The sequence below is a fragment of the Morus notabilis genome, unplaced genomic scaffold, assembly GCF_000414095.1.
Source record: "Morus notabilis unplaced genomic scaffold, ASM41409v2 Scaffold48, whole genome shotgun sequence".
Classification (NCBI taxonomy): Eukaryota; Viridiplantae; Streptophyta; class Magnoliopsida; order Rosales; family Moraceae; genus Morus; species Morus notabilis.
In genome coordinates this window covers 239487-257314 of record NW_010367947.1, presented here as the reverse complement: position 1 = coordinate 257314, position 17828 = coordinate 239487, and the positions used below count along the sequence as shown (strand labels likewise).

The following is a 17828-nucleotide window of genomic DNA, read 5'->3' as shown; positions in this document are numbered from 1 at the left end:
AGCTCCTACACTAACAATCTTGGTCAGTGTTTAAAGTTCAAGTGTCCCAGCCTTTGGTGCCATAACTCAGTTGCATCCAAGGTGGTGTTGTGACACGTGTGTGCAGGAGTGTGTGATGGTGGACTCGTGAGTATATAACAATTATCAGAAGACCTAGAGCTTGCCAAAACACATGAATCGTTAGAGTCAAACACTTGGCATTTTTCCTTTGTGAACTTGACAAACAAATCTTGATCACACAGTTGACTTATACTGATGAAGTTTGCCTTGAGTCTGTCCACATGTAGCACGTTCTTGAACCTTAGGAATCCATTCACATTCAGTGTTCCCTTACCAAGAACATAGGCTCTGACTCCATCACCAAAGGTCACGTGTCCTTCAGATGAACTTCGATAATCTGTTAGAATATTTCGATCACCTGTCATATGTCTAGAACAACCACTGTCAAAGTACCAAGAGTCAGTAGTACTAGTTTTCAGAGAAGTATATGTGACAAAACATCTTAAATTAGATTTTTTAACCCAAATTTTTCTTGTTTTTCTATCGGTTAGATCAATTTTGGACGTGGGGAATTTCTTTTGTTTTCCATTATTAGGTGGATAAAACTGCATTCCTCTATTCAAAGCATTTTGATACTTATAACACCAAGGTCTTATGTGTCCAGGTATGTGGCAGTAATGACAGATAGGAACAAAATGCTTCTGCTTGCGTTTTGTGACAGATTTCATACCTGACCTTACCTTAGTATTCTGCTCATGGCTGTCATCTGATTTGTTTGTGGCCTTCACGAATGCCGATTTTGCACCAGAACTCTCACCAGTGTAACCAAGACCAGTGTGATCGGTACTTGGTTTTTGTCGAGATAAGAGATGGTCTAGTTTAGTCATTCCAGAGTTCAGCAACCTTAGGTTTCTTTGAGTTCGCTCTAACTCCAGTCTTGTTTCTGCAAGATCCCTTTTCTTCTTTGTAGCCTCAGACTTGTACTTGGTCACTATGGCCTGAAGTTCTTCCTTTTCCTTGTTAAGGCTTTTAACCTGCTATTCTAAGGAAATATTGACCTTGGAAACCACTGTCCACTTGGAATACATTTTTTCATATGCTTTCTGGACCTCTTCAGTATCAATGTCTTCCTCCTCACTGTCTGTATCAGTATCAGATTCAGATTATGCGGAAACATCCTTCTTGCTTATTTTTGTACCTACAGATTCTGATACAGAGGCATCCTTGCTGGTGGTTCTTCCGTCTGAAAGGTTTGTAGTCACGTTGAATGCAACAAAATTACTGTTGTGCTCTTCATCCTCATCTTAACTTGCATTGGAACTTTCATCATCACTCCATGTGGACTTCATGGCCTTGTTCTTCTTTTTCTTCAAAGTGTTTGCACACTCTGCTTGTATATGACCATATCCATCACACTCTCTGCATTGAATTCCTCTTCCCTTCTTATCTGAGTCAGTTTGTTTTGAATCTTGAGGAGAGAAATCTTTGAAGTTTCCCTTCTTTTTCATCTTCTTCAAAATCTTCTTGAAGTTTTTTGTGAGAAGCGCCAGAGATTCTTCTAGTTTTCCTTCATCTTCAGATTCCTCTTGATTGCTCTGTGATTCTACTCCAGATCGAAAAGCCATTCCTTTCTCCTTCTTGTTCTTAAATTTCAATTCGAAGGTACGAAGAGAACCCATGAGTTCATCAAGTTTCATTAAGTCAACATCCTTAGCCTCTTTTATAGTAGCAACCTTGTATGTAAACCTCTCAGGTAGTGATCTGAAAGTCTTTCTTACCAGTTTTGCATCCGAATACTTTTCTCCAAGAGTAAAAGATTCATTAGCAATGTCACACAATTTTGAATTAAAATTGGCAATGCATTCATCCTCATGCATTTTTAATTCTTCAAACCTGGTGGTAAGGATTTGAAGTTTAGAGACCTTTACAGCAGCAGTGCCTTCATGAGCAATTTAAATTATCTCCCACTCCTCTTTGGCCGATTCACATGTAGAAATCAGTTTGAACTGATTCATATCTACAGCATTAAAAACAACATTGAGTGCTTTCGAGTTGTAATTCGCTAGGCGATCTTCATCTGTTGACCACGTCTCTTCTGGTTGCAAAGTGACCTTGCCGCTGTTGTCTGTTGTTGTCGGATGCGTCCATCCTGTCAATATCGACCTCCAAGCTTATTCATCAATGGCTTTAATGAAAGCTCTCATTCTGGCCTTCCAATACGAATAATTCGATTCTTCCAAGAGTGGTGGCTTTGACACGAAACCTCCTTCACGCAGCGAGTCCATTGCTTCAGACGAGCAACAACCAGTTATGCCAAGATCTCACAAACACAGTAGTTTGTGACCCGCTCTGATACCAATTGTTAGAACCGGTTATGAGCTTTTACCGTGTTTTCTTATAAAATTGATTAAGGATTACCAAAGCAAAACACAAAAGTAGAGTAAATACCATGCAACTATTAAACGTGGTTCAGTCAAACCGACCTACATCCACGGGGCCACGCCCAGACATCAAGCAATCCACTAATAGGTAAAAAGTTACAGACACCAATAAGACTTAACCAACTCAAGACTCCCTCTTGACTATCGACGCCGCTGTGTCTAACACCCTAAATGGCTACCTTGGCGAGCACCACTCGACTTCAAACACCTTCTCCCGAAAGCTCACAAAATCTTCTCTCAAAGAACGAAGATGATGGACGCTCTATCTCTTTAACTTGTGCACGCTGTACTTTATCAGAATTTCAGTCCATCTATTGATTCCTTGTGCAACAACCTTAAATTGATCTAATTCAAAATTAGAATCTATCTCAGAATCTGTAGTTACAGATAAGACAGTTATCAGTTTAAAATTCAAAACACGTAATCTGCTTCGCATATTCCAGTTTTAATTTTCTTGGCCCAGATTCTCAGCACTCCAATATCTTTATAGATGATATCTTGATCTTCAAAACAAAATCATCATGAAATACGGTTTTGAATAAACCTTTTATTCAAACTAAAATAAAATCTTTAACAGATATTTGTTTTAACTTCAAATCCTGGTTTAAATCAAAATACCAACACAATCTTGGTCTTTTCCATGAAATCCTCAGAGCCTTATCTTAGCTCAAAACTGTGAAGCTGATTTCTTCTATTTGAACGAACCCAAAAGCTGATCTTCTTCTATTCGAACGAACTCAACAAATTCGAAAGACTAACTCCAGATTTTGTCAAAACGCACAGCATAACTTAAGGAACCAAACGACTCAAACAAAAGCTGTACGACATTTCTTGACAATTTCAAAATAAACAATCCAAACATGAAGCCCAACTAAGCCAATCAAAGCCCAAAACATAAAAAGAGAGTCAAAACGACCCACACGACTCAACAGAAGCTATACTAAACACCACTAAGTATCAAAACTAGAGAACTGAAAATAGAACCTAATATTAGAAGATGAGACAAAGACACCACCAAATTGGGTTAAACTGCCACTATTACAAATCAAAAGGCAAAGAAAAATTAAAGAAAAAACTGAAGCACCGGAATCAAAGACTCCAACAAAAAGACGACCAAGGAAAAAACTACCAAAGTAAGAAATAAAGGCCGAGAGATAGACGACAATTTTAAAGCGTCACATGAATAAAGGCACGTGAATCCCAACCGCCATCGCCAAGGTAAGATAGTACTGCCACCACTATAGGATTCCTACCATCATGCAGATCAAAACTGAAGAATCTCAGCCGCCAAACTTCAAAAGCGACAGGAACGGTGATTTAAATTAACAACCTCCATTTTCCACCTCACCTTTGATCCACCCCAACGGAAGCGCGGTGCCACGCGCCGCCGTACGCCGCCGCCACCCCTAGAAAGCCTATAACCAAATGAGCATGATGAGGACCAAATTTCAAGAGCTCGTTCTCTCCGGGGCCGGCTCATCATTTGGATTAGTAATTATCACTAGTGTTTTAGGTGCCGGTTACAGAATTCTCCTTGTATTTTCTCACGTATTAGTAATTACTCCATATTTGTCTTTTGTTCAATTGCTTGATGCAGCACTTTTTTTTTTAATTACCTTGAGTTAATATGTGACACTTCAGAGCATCTAATTATTTCATTTCACATCAGTAACAGAAACGGAAAACAGATTATAAGTAAATAAATAAAAGATCAAAAACCAACTAGAAGTCTAGGTCTCAGTCAATATGGCCAGGTAATTCCTTCAACGAAGTGACCAGTGTATATTTTATCGACTTTCAAAAGGAATTAAAAATGACAAAAGGAAAAAAGAAAAAGAAAAGATGTCGTATACAGTCACTTTTGTCTTTTTTGTCTTTTTGCCTTTTTATTTAAAAAGAAAAATGTCATCTTTTTTGATTGCCAAACTATGGGAAGAAAAAGAAAGGAACCAACCAAGCAGCCACAGAAGCAGACAATATAGTGAGCGGTTTCCAACTTCTAACTACCATTTCAAACATGCCCATTTAATTCTTTTATTGTTTTTTGTTTTTTTGTTTTTCTAAAATATGGCCATTTAATTATAATAATAATAATAATAATAATAATTAAATAAATATTAATAATACACAAATACTGTACAGCTGAGATGGTGACTTGGTCTTTGTGATATTAATCAGCTATCGATCAACAGCTAGAGACTTTTCTTTTGGACAAAGTTATCAAAATTCCAACGCGGATTTCGCTTTCACAAAGAACCCTTTTGTCACAGCTCATCTTTTTTTTGCTCCAACAATCAATCTTCCCATTTCTTTTTTCTCTTTTATACATGCTTTTGGGGAAGGTCTCTCTCTCTCTCTCGCTCTTTTCATATTTTTCTAATTGAGTTTCTTGGTTGGTGAGCTAAATTCTAGCTGCCTCGTCATATTGACCTCCCTTGGATCATGGAGAGCTCGTTTTGGTCCCTTGGATGCTCTCAAGTAACCTTTTTTGAATTCTGGGTCTCCTTTGGGACTTCCAAAATTTAAGCTTATTAACATTTCTATCTGCTAAACAACATATGACAGGTTAGTCTTCTAGTCCTTCATCTTCATCTTGTTCTTTTTCTTCTTCTGCAACTAAGATTTTGTGATTTTTTTTTTTTCCGGTATTGTTTTGTTTTGTTTTGGAATGGAAAATTTGCTGAACAATGAGTTTTCATCTAATTGAATTCATCTTTTCTGGGGCAAAGTTGAAATGGGTAATTTGAGTTTTGAAAATTCAAAGTAGTTACCTAGAATGTTTGATCAACTGATTCTCAATTTTTATGCTATAATAGGATCTTAGTTGGACAGTTCTATTGGTGTTGTAAGAAACAAAACCTTGATAGACGGTTTTAAACCGCGAGATCGTATCAGATTAAAAGAGTACGACAGTTTAACAAAATTCGATGAAAATATGACCGTTTAGAATTATGTTTAAGGGATTCTCCTACTAGTTTTTCCAGCATACCTTTTGGAAGGAGAAAGTTGTGGTATTTTGAAAAATTGACCATACCTAGAACATGGGTGCCTGAAGAGCAAGACAAGTTATGTATATGATGTTAGAAGATGAAACTTGAAATTGGTCAAAAGTTTATTTTGACTATTGAGTTGTTTAGAAAGGCTGTAGTTTCTAGAAAGTGTCAAATGCTATTATTATTATTATTATTATTATTATTATTTATGATGAGCTTGGTGATAATATTGTTCTTTGTTAAAGTAACTTAAAATGGAACCTTAGGTAAGTTTGACTTTTGAGTTCCATTAAAACCTGAGACATAGTCAAAGATTTGGAATCATGTACTTAAACCTCAGCATAGTGATACTGTTGATCAATTAAAAGGATTTTGGACTTTGTTTGAGAGGTCTTTTCACTTTGGATGGTGGTTCTGCAGCAAAGTCAGCAACATTTTTGGGACAATGAAGTGTTTTTACTTCTACAACAAAGAGAAAAATGAGGAGCCAAAGACTACAAAATCAAGTTCCATGGCTTCTACTTCTACTTCCATGTCAACTGATCGCGACATGAGGAGATCTAGCTCCGAATCTCATTCTCAGAATGTCTCAGAATTTAGCACATCTTCTGCCAAGTCATTTGCAGTATTGTCTCAAAGGCAGAGTAATCTCAGAGAATTCACATTCTCGGAGTTGAAATCGGCGACTAAGAATTTCAGCCGATCTCTCATGGTTGGGGAGGGCGGCTTTGGTGGTGTGTATAAGGGTGTGATTCGCAGCACCGAAGATCAGCACAAAAAGATCGATGTTGCCGTCAAACAACTAAGTAGAAGAGGATTGCAGGCAAGTTTTATTCTCTTTCTATGGTTGATTTAATGGTATGCTTTAACCATATCATATAATTCAATAATTAGTAATGCTAAAATAGATACGTCAAAGAAACTTGATGTAAATTTGTAGATTTTAGATACTAAAAACTAGAAAAAAAATAAATCTTCAACTCATAAGCATGGAAAAGGACATCTTTCTATAAGGATGTACTTTTCAAACATCTGATTTTCAAAATCCTTCATCTTTTGATCTCCTTTCTTGCAGGGCCACAAAGAATGGGTGACAGAAGTAAATGTTTTGGGGGTGGTTGAACACCAAAACCTTGTCAAATTGTTGGGTTACTGTGCTGAGGATGATGAAAGAGGGATTCAGAGATTGCTGATATACGAGTTCATGCCCAACAGAAGTGTTCAGGATCATTTGTCAAGCCGGTTTCAGACGCCGCTTCCGTGGGCCACGAGGATGAAAATAGCCCGGGATGCTGCCCGCGGCTTAGCTTACCTCCATGAAGAAATGGAGTTTCAGGTACTTCTCAGTTTTTTTCTTTTTGAAGTTTACTTGTATAGGGATGGTTTAAGTTCTTGGTTGCGAAAAATTTCTAGTAAAGTTGTTTTAATTGGGGATTTGTTATGATAGCATTAAAAGGAACCAATTAAGTGCAAAAATTGGAGTATAGTAATCATGGATTCAGTGAACAAAGTTCTTCTTTTGGTCTCTAAGACCAGAGCCTCAAATGAATTATTTTGTCGATTAAAGGGACACACTGAAAGATTGCAAGACTTTTCTTCTGTCATCTACCAGATCAGTGAATATTAGAGCTAGATTGCTGAAATTGATCACATTCCCCGTTTTGATAGTACATTTGCAGTTGACGTATTTGTTGGCTTCGTGACGAATTGATGATCCCACCACCTCAACTCCAAGTCTACAATAATATGTAACTTTGATCTACTACGCCTAGAGGACAATCCACAGGCTCATTATGGATTCAATACTTAGGCAGTAAAAGAAAATGCTGGCTAAGCCTTTTATTCTTTTCCTTTTTTTCATATTCTCTAGGTCTTAAGTTTCCATCAACATATTCTCAAATCAGGTGAATTCTGACCATAGCATAGCCATAAATTATATGCTTATGACGTGTTTTAAGGTTCATATTCTTCGGTACTCTCCAATAGCATGATTTCTCTGACTTGTTCTGAAGTCATTTGAATATTGTCATTCCAACAGATTATCTTTAGAGATTTCAAGTCTTCAAACATACTTTTGGATGAGCATTGGAACGCAAAATTGTCGGACTTTGGACTGGCAAGATTAGGGCCTTCAGATGGATTAAGTCACATATCTACTGCGGTATGCTTGCTTAGAATCTACTCTCATAGCATCAGTGTTAATTAGGCAGCTGAATTTACAAGTCTGACATCAGTTTGATCATCAAATATTGCTTTGAGGGAAAGTCAAAAAACTAAAACTTACTATTTCAATATGATTTTCTGGTTAAAGTCATGTGATCTCTCAATCAAAGGTTAGTCCATAAAAAATACTTCACATGCTTTATGCAGGTAGTAGGAACCATTGGCTATGCAGCCCCAGAGTACATTCAAACGGGGCGTCTCACTGCAAAAAGCGACGTGTGGAGCTATGGAGTCTTCCTTTATGAACTCATCACGGGCAGGCGCCCTTTGGACCGAAACCGCCCCAGAAGCGAGCAAAAGCTTTTAGAATGGGTCAGGCAACACCTCTCTGACTCCAAAAAATTCCAGAAGATTTTGGACCCGAGGCTTGAAGGGAAGTACTCACTCAAGTCTGCCAGAAAGCTGGCATCCGTGGCCAACCGATGCCTTGTTCGACAGTCTAAATCACGTCCCAAAATGAGCGAAGTCTTGGACGTGGTGAGCCGAATTGTGGAGTCAGCAGACATAGGAAGCCCCCAAACTCCACTAAAAAGTCTCTCTCTACAAGATGAAACCAGAAGATCCAAAAGGGAGATTTTGAAAAAGCTTGCGGATCCATTCATTGGAGAAAAAGGTTGTTTGATGTGGCAAACATGGAGACCTAAAGTTGTGAGGACTTGACCAAATTTTTGAGAAAAATATGACACTAATTTTTTCATTTTTTTTGGGATGAAGTAGCTGATGTACCAAAACATGCTCCTTTTTTTTTGGCAGTTGAATTGAATGTGTATATTACTTCCTTTTCTCTGCTTACTACGGAATACAATTTCAAATTTGAAAAGTTTAATCAATTGCAGATGAGACCTTTTTGTTGGCCTCAAGGGACACCAACAATAACCTGTATATGTGTTTTGACTTCTTAAAGTTGTACTACTAATTGAAAAACAGTAACAACAAGCTATGAGAAATCTATTGCAAATTAATTTGACTTGGAAATACCACCTAGTACTCTCTACCCTCACACAAAGTTCCAACTCTCAAAGCTGGAGAAGGCCACAAGAGATTTTAAACCCTCCTGAAAGATTGGAGACGCCGAATTCGGCGATGTCATCAAGAAATTCGACGCTAAAACTGGCTTGGTTTTCCAACAGATTCAAGGGAGGACTCTTGAAGCCAAGGTATCTGATAAAATATCCTCAACCAAGCAACTAGTACATGACCTAACATAAACATATATTATGCATTATATATTTTCTAGTTTGTAAGAGGAAATCTCTTGTAAAACGTAACACCAAAGAGATTTTAATACCTTAAAACAAGTTATTGTAGCACCCCCCACGTCCATATTTATTTCCGAAATCACATCTTGAAAACACATTTTGCATTCTCAAAATGGGCTGTTCTGTACTCGCATTCATCCACCTTTCTCTTTTGTGTTCTGAAGTCAGACTTGCAAATTGAAAGAGTTTAAGACGATTTGTGAGGCCCACATTCTCTCAATTGCACTCCAAACCACGTGAGATTGTTTGACATCCTACAAAGGTGGGAAAGCATTAATCTAATAATACATAAAAGAGCCAAAATTCCTCTATTTAGTTCTTTTTTTTCTTTTTTTATCTTTATTTTTTTGTTATTTTTTTATGTATTTTTTAAAAACATGTTATTCTCCACTTTACTCCTATGAGAATAATTTTTTCACATATATTCTTATTTTTTTTTTGTTGTTTAAAATAATTTTCTTCAAAGTGTTTCTACTTAATTTTTTCCGTCAATTATTATCTTTACACATATTTTTTTTAAATAAATGGTTGTGTACATAAATTTTTTATTATTTGGTTAATAATAAACTCTTTAAACGTTTTCAACACGATAATACGTGTAGATCAAGTTGCAAAATTAGTTCTTCCGAAAAGAATCTAATAACTACCTAAGAAAGCGTTGAAACCATGCTAAGAATTCTGGATCATCCACGAAACCAAATTGTTGAATATGAATACAGTAATATAAATTTTTACCGTAAGTTAAAAAGTGAAGTAATGATTTGAACGGTGAAACGAAGGAAACAAATTTGTAGCCGTCAAATTTTTACCGACTTTTCTTAAATTTTTATTTAATTAACTAATGAGCTTAATTAAAAATGGTTTTAAAAGAAAACTTGTTTCTTTTATTTTTTTTGTATTAAAAGTTTCCTTGAGGGCGGGGTGTAAAAATACAGATTTGTGCCAAACCCTCGTACCTAAACCACATCCTCCGAGAACAATACAGGTGGAGGCCGACCGGAATTCCCGGTAACCGGTAGAGTACTGCCACGTAGGACAGATGGCGGTTTCGGTTTCATCTTCTCAACGCCTCGAAAGCTAAGAGCGCGCCCTTTGTTATTTAGTGAGCGTGATTTTAATTATTTTTTCAACAAATACGGCTTAAATGGACGGCAAGTTTCCACTTCCCCATCTCCGCTATATACTTCCCGTTACGGTTCCGTATTCCAACTTGCTCGAACTTTAACGCCCCCACTTCATACTCATAGCGTGGCCTTCAAAGCCTCTTTTTCTCTTTTTTTTCTCTCTTTTCTGGTTTGTTTGTCCAGGTTTCTTGGCGCCCGTGGTTCTCTTCTTGTCCCAGCCTTACCTTAAAGGTAAGGTTTTTTTTTTTTTTTTTTTTTTTTTGAGATTGATGATCGCCAAATCTAAATTTGTTAAATTTCTTATTAGCGATTTATGTTTTGGTTTTGCCTCCCCCCCCTTGGTGTGATTGATATGAATTCTTATTTTCATTTGTTTTGGTTTCTGCTTCCACGAAATGGGAAAGTTTATTGTTCGGTGTTCTTTTCTTTCCCCCGCCTTCCCTTAAGGGTAAGTTTTTTTTTTTTTTTTTTTTTTTTTTGAGATTGATGATCGCCAAATCTAAATTTGTTAAATTTCTTATTAGCGATTTATGTTTTGGTTTTGCCTCCCCCCCCTTGGTGTGATTGATATGAATTCTTATTTTCATTTGTTTTGGTTTCTGCTTCCACGAAATGGGAAAGTTTATTGTTCTGGGATGTGGGATTAGGGTTTTATGTTTATTTTTTTTCCCTTTTCCTTTCTGGGATTTGTTTGCAGTTTGTTTCTTTGAGTAAAATTTAAGTTTGTATTTAAGAATGTCTGTTTAGATTTGATAAATGTTATATTTTATTTATTTATTTATTTTTGCTATTGAATTGTTTGTTTCTGATCTTTTGGAGGTGCGTAGCTTGGAGAATTGAAATTTCAATTATGTGGGTGCAGAATAGACAGAATTATTTATATGGATAATTACTGAAGTTGAACGTGTTATTGAGACAAAAACAAAAATGTTATTTGAATTGTAGTTCTTGTGAAAGTGAATTCTGTAAATTGAGATGGGTTTTGGGGAAATAGATTCTACGATCTTAAGCTTAATTTCCAACATGGTTAATGCTTACCAAACGATTGCTTGTTTCTTGGCAGTTATCAAAACTTATTGAGAATAGAGCATAGCGAGAGGTTGTATAGTTGTTTGAACGGACAGAAGTTGTTTGATTGTTATGCGAAGCAATGGCGACATATAAGTTAGATCCCGACGTTGAGCGGTGGGGTCTGCATCTGTTAGATGTTTGCACGCTTGCGAACGACACCTCTCGTAGTACTGTTACTGGATATGACGCGGATGTGAGTAAAGTGGAGTATGTTAGAGAAGGCTATGTTGTTGAGCCTTGTAATGTGGAGAACGATGAAGTTATAGCTTATGCTTACCAAGAAGAGTTGTCGAGACTTGCTTCAGCGGAGGCCTCAGGACGTCCTGATTTCGATGAAGAGCACTATCAAGCGTCAATTATTGCACAGGATTGGCTTGGCCCTTCTAAAAGACACGGTAGTTCTAATTTTGGAAATTCGGAAAGTTAGATTATTATTATTTTTTGTTTGTTCACGTTGTCCATTTTTGCCCTTTTTTGTGTCCTTATTCTTGTGATGTGAGCGGTAATGATATGTAGGGAATGAGAATGGTTGGAAGATGGAAAATGGTCATGATAGTAAAGGGACCATGGAGGATCACAGTAACAGAGAAATTCCAACAGATGACTACACAGAAAATAAAGACGGAGATGATTCTAGCAGAATAATAAATGAAGAGGCTCAGAATTATCAGATGCCAACTGTCTTTACATATCCTATCCCGGATGAAAGCCGAGGAGAAAACTTGACAGACGCGGAAGAATGGCTTCATGAATTGGACATAACAGATGAGTCTTCTCTTGACAGCGAAGTAGGAAGAAGACTCAATCAAATGGTTCCAGTTCCTGTAAGTATATAACTATTAGGGAATTTTTGCAACCAAATGACAAAATAGGTCATCATTAGTATATATAATCTGAATTGGATTGTTGGCTTCCAAAAAGAAGATAAAACTCTTGGCTACTTTGACCTTTTTAATTTTTTTTTAAATTTGTTTGATGTAATACGTGTGTTTTGATTAGCCGTTTGGATTTGGCTTTCAAATTCTAGGCCATACTGGCGTTGATGTTATTATGTTATTTGGCAGCATGTTCCTAGGACGATTGAAAAAGTTCCCTCGGTTGATGAAGAGATATCAGATCATGAGAGGCTTCTTGAAAGGTCTTGTGCAAAATTTTCCATTTCTTACGTTTTCACATGTGTATTTTATCTTTCTTATAATAAAAAAAGCTCATCTTCATACTCTTTGAAATAACAAAAGTTATGTCTGTTTTGAGTAATTGGTCTGAAGGAGGAAACTGCTAGTTTTAAGGAATTGTAACAACAGACAGAAAATGGGACCGTAGGATGTTAAAATTTTTCGTCAACAAGTGGCGGATCATAGTCTCATGACTCTCATTAGCGGGCATACACATATAAACTCTGATAATTTTGTAATCCTCTATTATTTTAATGGTCTTTTTATTTTGGTGATTGATGTTTTGATAAGTAAAACTTTTGCCCTTTTATAGACTGCAGTTATATGATCTGGTTGAGCGGAGGGTTCAAGGAGATGGTAATTGTCAGGTCTGTTATCATTTTAACTCGCTATTTATCTTTCTTTCTTTCTTTTTTCTGAAATATGTGAAATATTATGTTATTATGCATATTGAGGTTTTATCCTCCTCCCCTTCTCTTTATTTTTCTCATATTTGAAAATGAATTAATTGAATTAGCGGCTAAGAAATGGAAAATTGTTGGTCTAAGAGTACTTGTCGTTGGTGAATATATATGCATGCGTTTCTAATGTTGGTGAATATATATGCATGAATTTCTAATATTGACCCCTCGTCTATTTTATTAATTTGAAAATTTATCACTTGTTTCATATTATTCTCAGTTCCGCGCATTATCAGATCAACTCTATCGGTCTGCCGAGCACCATGGTTTTGTCAGACAGCAAATTGTTGAACAGGTTTGGCCTGCACTAGTGATGCGTGCTTTTAGATTGAGCCTTATTTCATAATTGCACTTTTTTTTTTCGGTGTTCGAAATATTTTCCCTCTTTCTGATGTGATAGTTGAAGGGTCATCCCGAGATGTACGAAGGTTATGTTCCTATGGCCTATGTTGACTATCTAAAGAAAATGAGCAAGTATTATTCTTTTCCTTTGTGGTTGTGGTTTCCATCCAAATTTTATTACATAATTTTCGTTCTTATAATCTCTCATCTGGATGAATCAGGAGTGGTGAATGGGGTGATCATGTTACGTTGCAGGCTGCTGCTGATTGGGTATAGAGGAAAACTTAACATTTTGTGTTCCCTTTTCTTTCTTTTAGGTTTACTTTATATATGAATATTCGATTGTGTGAACTAAAGTTACATGTTCTTCCGATGTTCTTTTCATTGGCAGTAATAGTTGTATTTTTCGTCCACCCTTTTTTTCTTCATGGCATCATACAACTTTTGGACTTTTGCCAATTTGACCGCTGTGCTTGCAGTATGGTGTCAAAGTATTTGTGATAACTTCATTTAAGGATACCTGTTCCATAGAGATTCTTCCACATGCTCAAAAGTCCAATCGAGGCAAGTTTTAACTTTTCAATTTTCGTATTTTGGTATAAGGCAATAAGCATTGAGTCTAAGTAAATATCTTTCATATGTCACGAGTGGTGACGTTAGTTTGTGGCTTGTGCAGTCATTTTCTTGAGCTTTTGGGCCGAGGTGCATTACAATTCAATTTATCCGGAAGGAGGTGAGCGGGTTTACAACTTGAACGATTAGACGAATGAAATGGTGCAATTTCTAGTCGATAGGATTACAATAGTTCTGTCAAAGAATAAAAAATCATGTTAGTTCATCTCCATGAACTCTTACTTTCCCCGTAAAACAGTGCCCATTTTCCCATGAATTGTTCGTAAATTATTATTTGTAACACTTTCTATATCAGTGTATAGATATGTCTTGAGGATGATAGGCATTGAAAAACCTGATCTCTTTTTTTTTTTTGTTTTAAATGAAAAAAAAGCTTATCATAGTCTTCAAAGTGCCAATTCACAGTCAATACTCATTTTTGTGTTTGATGATCTGATAAAAGATTATATGGGGGTCCATCGGCTGATGTTTCTTGCGAATCTTGCAGCGTCAAGGCAAAAATTTTGTATTATCTGACATTGTTTTGCGATATGATTTTGATTAATTTTCTTGTAATTTTTTTTTTTCGTGTAGAGTTTCCCGCATCGTGCACAAGGAAGAAGAAGAAATGGTGGAATATCATAAACTAGAGACTTCATGGAGTGAACAGTGGTGATGAAATTGTTTTAAGAGTTTACCACAGCGGAAGCAGATAAGAAAAGAATCCATGCTTTTCGAGTTGTGACGAACAAACAAGAGGATGTAACAAAAGGGTTTCTGTTCTTGTTTCTGGTGATGCTTCTAAATGCAAATGCTTTTGCATTTGCTGTACATAAAAATATATTCTTTGGTTTTAGAGTTGGATTAATTTTATTCCATTATGTATATAGCTGTAAGCCTGTAATCATTCTTTATCTATGGCTTGTAGATTTTTGTTGGAACAGAGTTTTATTGATTGTTTTCCCCTGGTATATTAAATATTATTATCATATTTATTAGCTATTTAGATTAGGGGATTATAGAGTGCAATAAATAAGATTATTGCTGTGATCCTCCTGGGTGGCCGTCACCGTAACTGAAAATTAACTCGTACTTATTGGGATTTCTTAAAATTTGCGGAACATTTTTTTTTTTGATAAATGTTACTTAGAATGCTGTAGCATGTTAAAATGTTGTAGGAATGCTGTAGCATTCTTTTTAAAATGCTATAGTATTCTTTTTTTAAAATGGTGTAAGAATGTTGTAGCATTCTTTTTAAAGTGCTGTAGGAATGCTGTAGCATTCTTTTTAGAAAAAACTTACTAATACGACATATGTTACGAATTGTTTTCTTGATCAAATATTTAACTCTTAACATGTATGTTTATCAAAACATATGGATATATATATGTATATACTTACTCCATAAGTTTGCTCACTAACAATCATAATCCACAAAACCATTTAACATATAGTTTACGAATCATAATTAGCAAAACTATTTATAACATAAAACTGATTGAGAAAATATTTGTAAGCGGTATCCATTCCCATCTCCACCATTCGTCCGCCGCTTGCCATTGCCCTTCAAGAATTGCTGATAGGTTTCTTACCTACAGCATGAACATATCTGATTGAGCTTTTGTTCAGCAAGTAGGAACTATCTCTCGCAAAATAACTGTAACTACACATGAATAAATATGCATGAGCTGATTATGCTTAATTATGATGTCTTATCATAGTCTTATTATCTTATCTTTCTTACTGATGGGTCTGAGTGCTCGTACCACTTGCACGCAATCATCAGGACGTGAGGGTTTGCAAGGTCCCCCATGATACTGCGATTATAACTGAATTGAATGCCTTCCTCTTAGAGGACATTATTATTTTTTTTCTTCTCCCTTGGGAGCCTGAGTCACCTCCCTTTCAGAGGCTAGTACGACACTCAACTGAGATTATTCTTATAAGTTCTTCTTGACTTATTAAGGTGTATGCAATATGACATAGCATAGCATACTATAACATGAAATGTACTCAAACACATATAATTAGTGTGCAATGCTTAAGCGTATGCGGTATGACCTAGCATATCATACATAACATTAAATGTACTCAAACACATATAATTCATGTGCACTGCTTAAGTGTATGCAGCATGACATAGCATCACATACAATACTTAAAGCATAAACATGTATATATAACACGTGTAACTTTTTCTTTAAAATCTATTCATACTGTAGGCGAGATTCCTACTTACCTGATTTACAGAGCTGGAATCCACTTTTTGCCAAACAGGCCATTCTCTTACTTGCTTACTTCTGAAAATGAACACCCATTGAGAGTGTGAGATTATCTGTCGTTTGCTATTCTATTTTAGCAGCTTATGAAGGAAATCTAGCCCTTTACTTAAGGCATGTATTCCTTTCCTTTACTGAAGGATAATTTACTATAAGAATCAATTTATTAAATCCTTACAATCTTATTTTCCTTAATTGTCCTTAACATACTTATGTCTAGGTTAAAAATCAATTACCCAATCTAGTAGCTTATTCTCCATAATTTACCACATTGGACTTATTATGATATTAAGGTCCAATTCAGCCTAGAACTTATTCACGGCATTCTAACTCTTAGGCCGTTGAAATTTAAACTCAAACGGGGTTGTTGAACTAATACGGCCATTGGACTCGCATCTAACTTTAAAATTCTAGGGGCCTAACATATTTAGCTCGCAAGTGCCCATCGGGATGTTTTGCCCAAAAACTATTAAGCTTTTAAAAGAAACTATCATTCGATTTTTTTTATAAAACCGATTACTCACTATTCAATTACAAGCACTAAAATCTCATTATAAAATCTCTTTTCGACTACCGACTTTTGAAACTATTCCACAAGTCATTTTACGGTTAATTTGTAAACTACCGTGAAACTATGTTGTAGAAACCCTTTTTTTTTTTTAAATCATTCTTCACGGCTATTCCTCGTTCAAGCGAGGCCTAAAACCATAGTATTTTACTGAAATCCTTTCTCAGGTTCTTTGATAACCTTTTGTTAAAATTACCACTGTGTTAGTTTTGTTTAGTTAAAACCGTGCAGTTTTTGAAATCTGCGTTTTACTATATCTTAGGGTCGGATTTTGAAAATCTGTTCTTCTTGACAATTCTTCACCTCATCGAGATCTAAAATTGTTATTTTTAGAGAAAATTGAAATTCAGCCTCTAGGGGCCTCGTTTGGCTAAAAACAGTGGCTGCAGTTTTTTCCGAAACTGTGTTGGACAGCCTGTCCCGTTTTTACAAAATGGCTTAAAACTTGCATTTGGAGTTAAAATTGAGTTTTATCACAATCACAGAAAAACGTTCAAAACATCGAGAACCATAAGTTTAAGTTTAGAAATACTGAAAAATCTCGCTCTAGGGTCCTCATTTTCGCGTTCAAAGTAACTGGAAAATTTTTTCTCCAACCCAAAATAAGCAACTTAAACCAAACATAAGCCTACAACACAATACTAATCCAACTAACCTCAAAACACACAAAACTAACTTAAAACTCACACACCCTTATTACAAACTATAGCCTCAAAGGACCACAATTTACATCCATAATTTCAAGCTTAAAGTTGGCTAGAAAAATAATAGAGAAGAGTTCAAGAAATTACCCTTAAAGTGTTAGGAATGGTGTCCTAGAAGCATGAGATGTAACATGATATTTATTATTTATTTAATAAAAGAGTTTATTCATCATTTTATGTGCATATATTTATGAATATTTTATGAATATCAAATGAAAATTCCATGATTATTTATGTAACCTTAAACATTGTATATAAGTGTTATATACGAGAGGATAATGTTTAAGGATAATAATCAAAAATATTATTCATAATGAATTTAATTAAAGTTCAGAATCTTTAATTAAAACATTATTAATACATGTCATTCTCATTTAGAATGGAACGGTGCTAGCCGCACTATTAATATGGTGAGATATTGAATGATTGTATTTCGCATAATGAGATTATGTGGAACAGGGACACAGACACAATATGAATTTCTAATAATTTTTGTTAAGTATAGAAATTCTAATTGAGTCTACCGATGGTCATATATAGAATGATCTTAATCTTGAGTTCTTAACAAACTTCTAT

General features: G+C 35.7%; 2 protein-coding genes across 3 annotated transcripts; both read left to right on the top strand.

Annotated features, from left to right (window-relative positions):
- The first annotated feature begins 4784 nt into the window (after window positions 1–4784).
- Window positions 4785–8522, top strand: LOC21396226 (serine/threonine-protein kinase PCRK1). The gene is made up of 5 exons (XM_024175948.1): window positions 4785–5006; window positions 5855–6257; window positions 6510–6770; window positions 7473–7595; window positions 7805–8522. The coding sequence occupies exons 2-5, from the start codon at window positions 5880–5882 to the stop codon at window positions 8315–8317; spliced, it is 1275 nt and encodes a 424-aa protein (XP_024031716.1). The 5' UTR covers window positions 4785–5006; window positions 5855–5879; the 3' UTR covers window positions 8318–8522.
- A 1508-nt stretch (window positions 8523–10030) lies between these two features.
- On the top strand, window positions 10031–14664 carry LOC21396225. Of its 2 annotated transcripts, XM_010113911.2 has the most exons (11): window positions 10031–10271; window positions 11104–11506; window positions 11628–11935; window positions 12176–12249; window positions 12600–12654; window positions 12968–13042; window positions 13148–13221; window positions 13311–13359; window positions 13569–13653; window positions 13766–13822; window positions 14296–14664. In XM_010113911.2, the coding sequence occupies exons 2-11, from the start codon at window positions 11191–11193 to the stop codon at window positions 14349–14351; spliced, it is 1149 nt and encodes a 382-aa protein (XP_010112213.2). In that variant the 5' UTR covers window positions 10031–10271; window positions 11104–11190; the 3' UTR covers window positions 14352–14664. The 2 variants fall into 2 exon arrangements, with proteins under 2 accessions (XP_010112213.2, XP_024031717.1); XM_024175949.1 differs by lacking the exons at window positions 13148–13221; window positions 13311–13359.
- Window positions 14665–17828: the final 3164 nt, after the last annotated feature.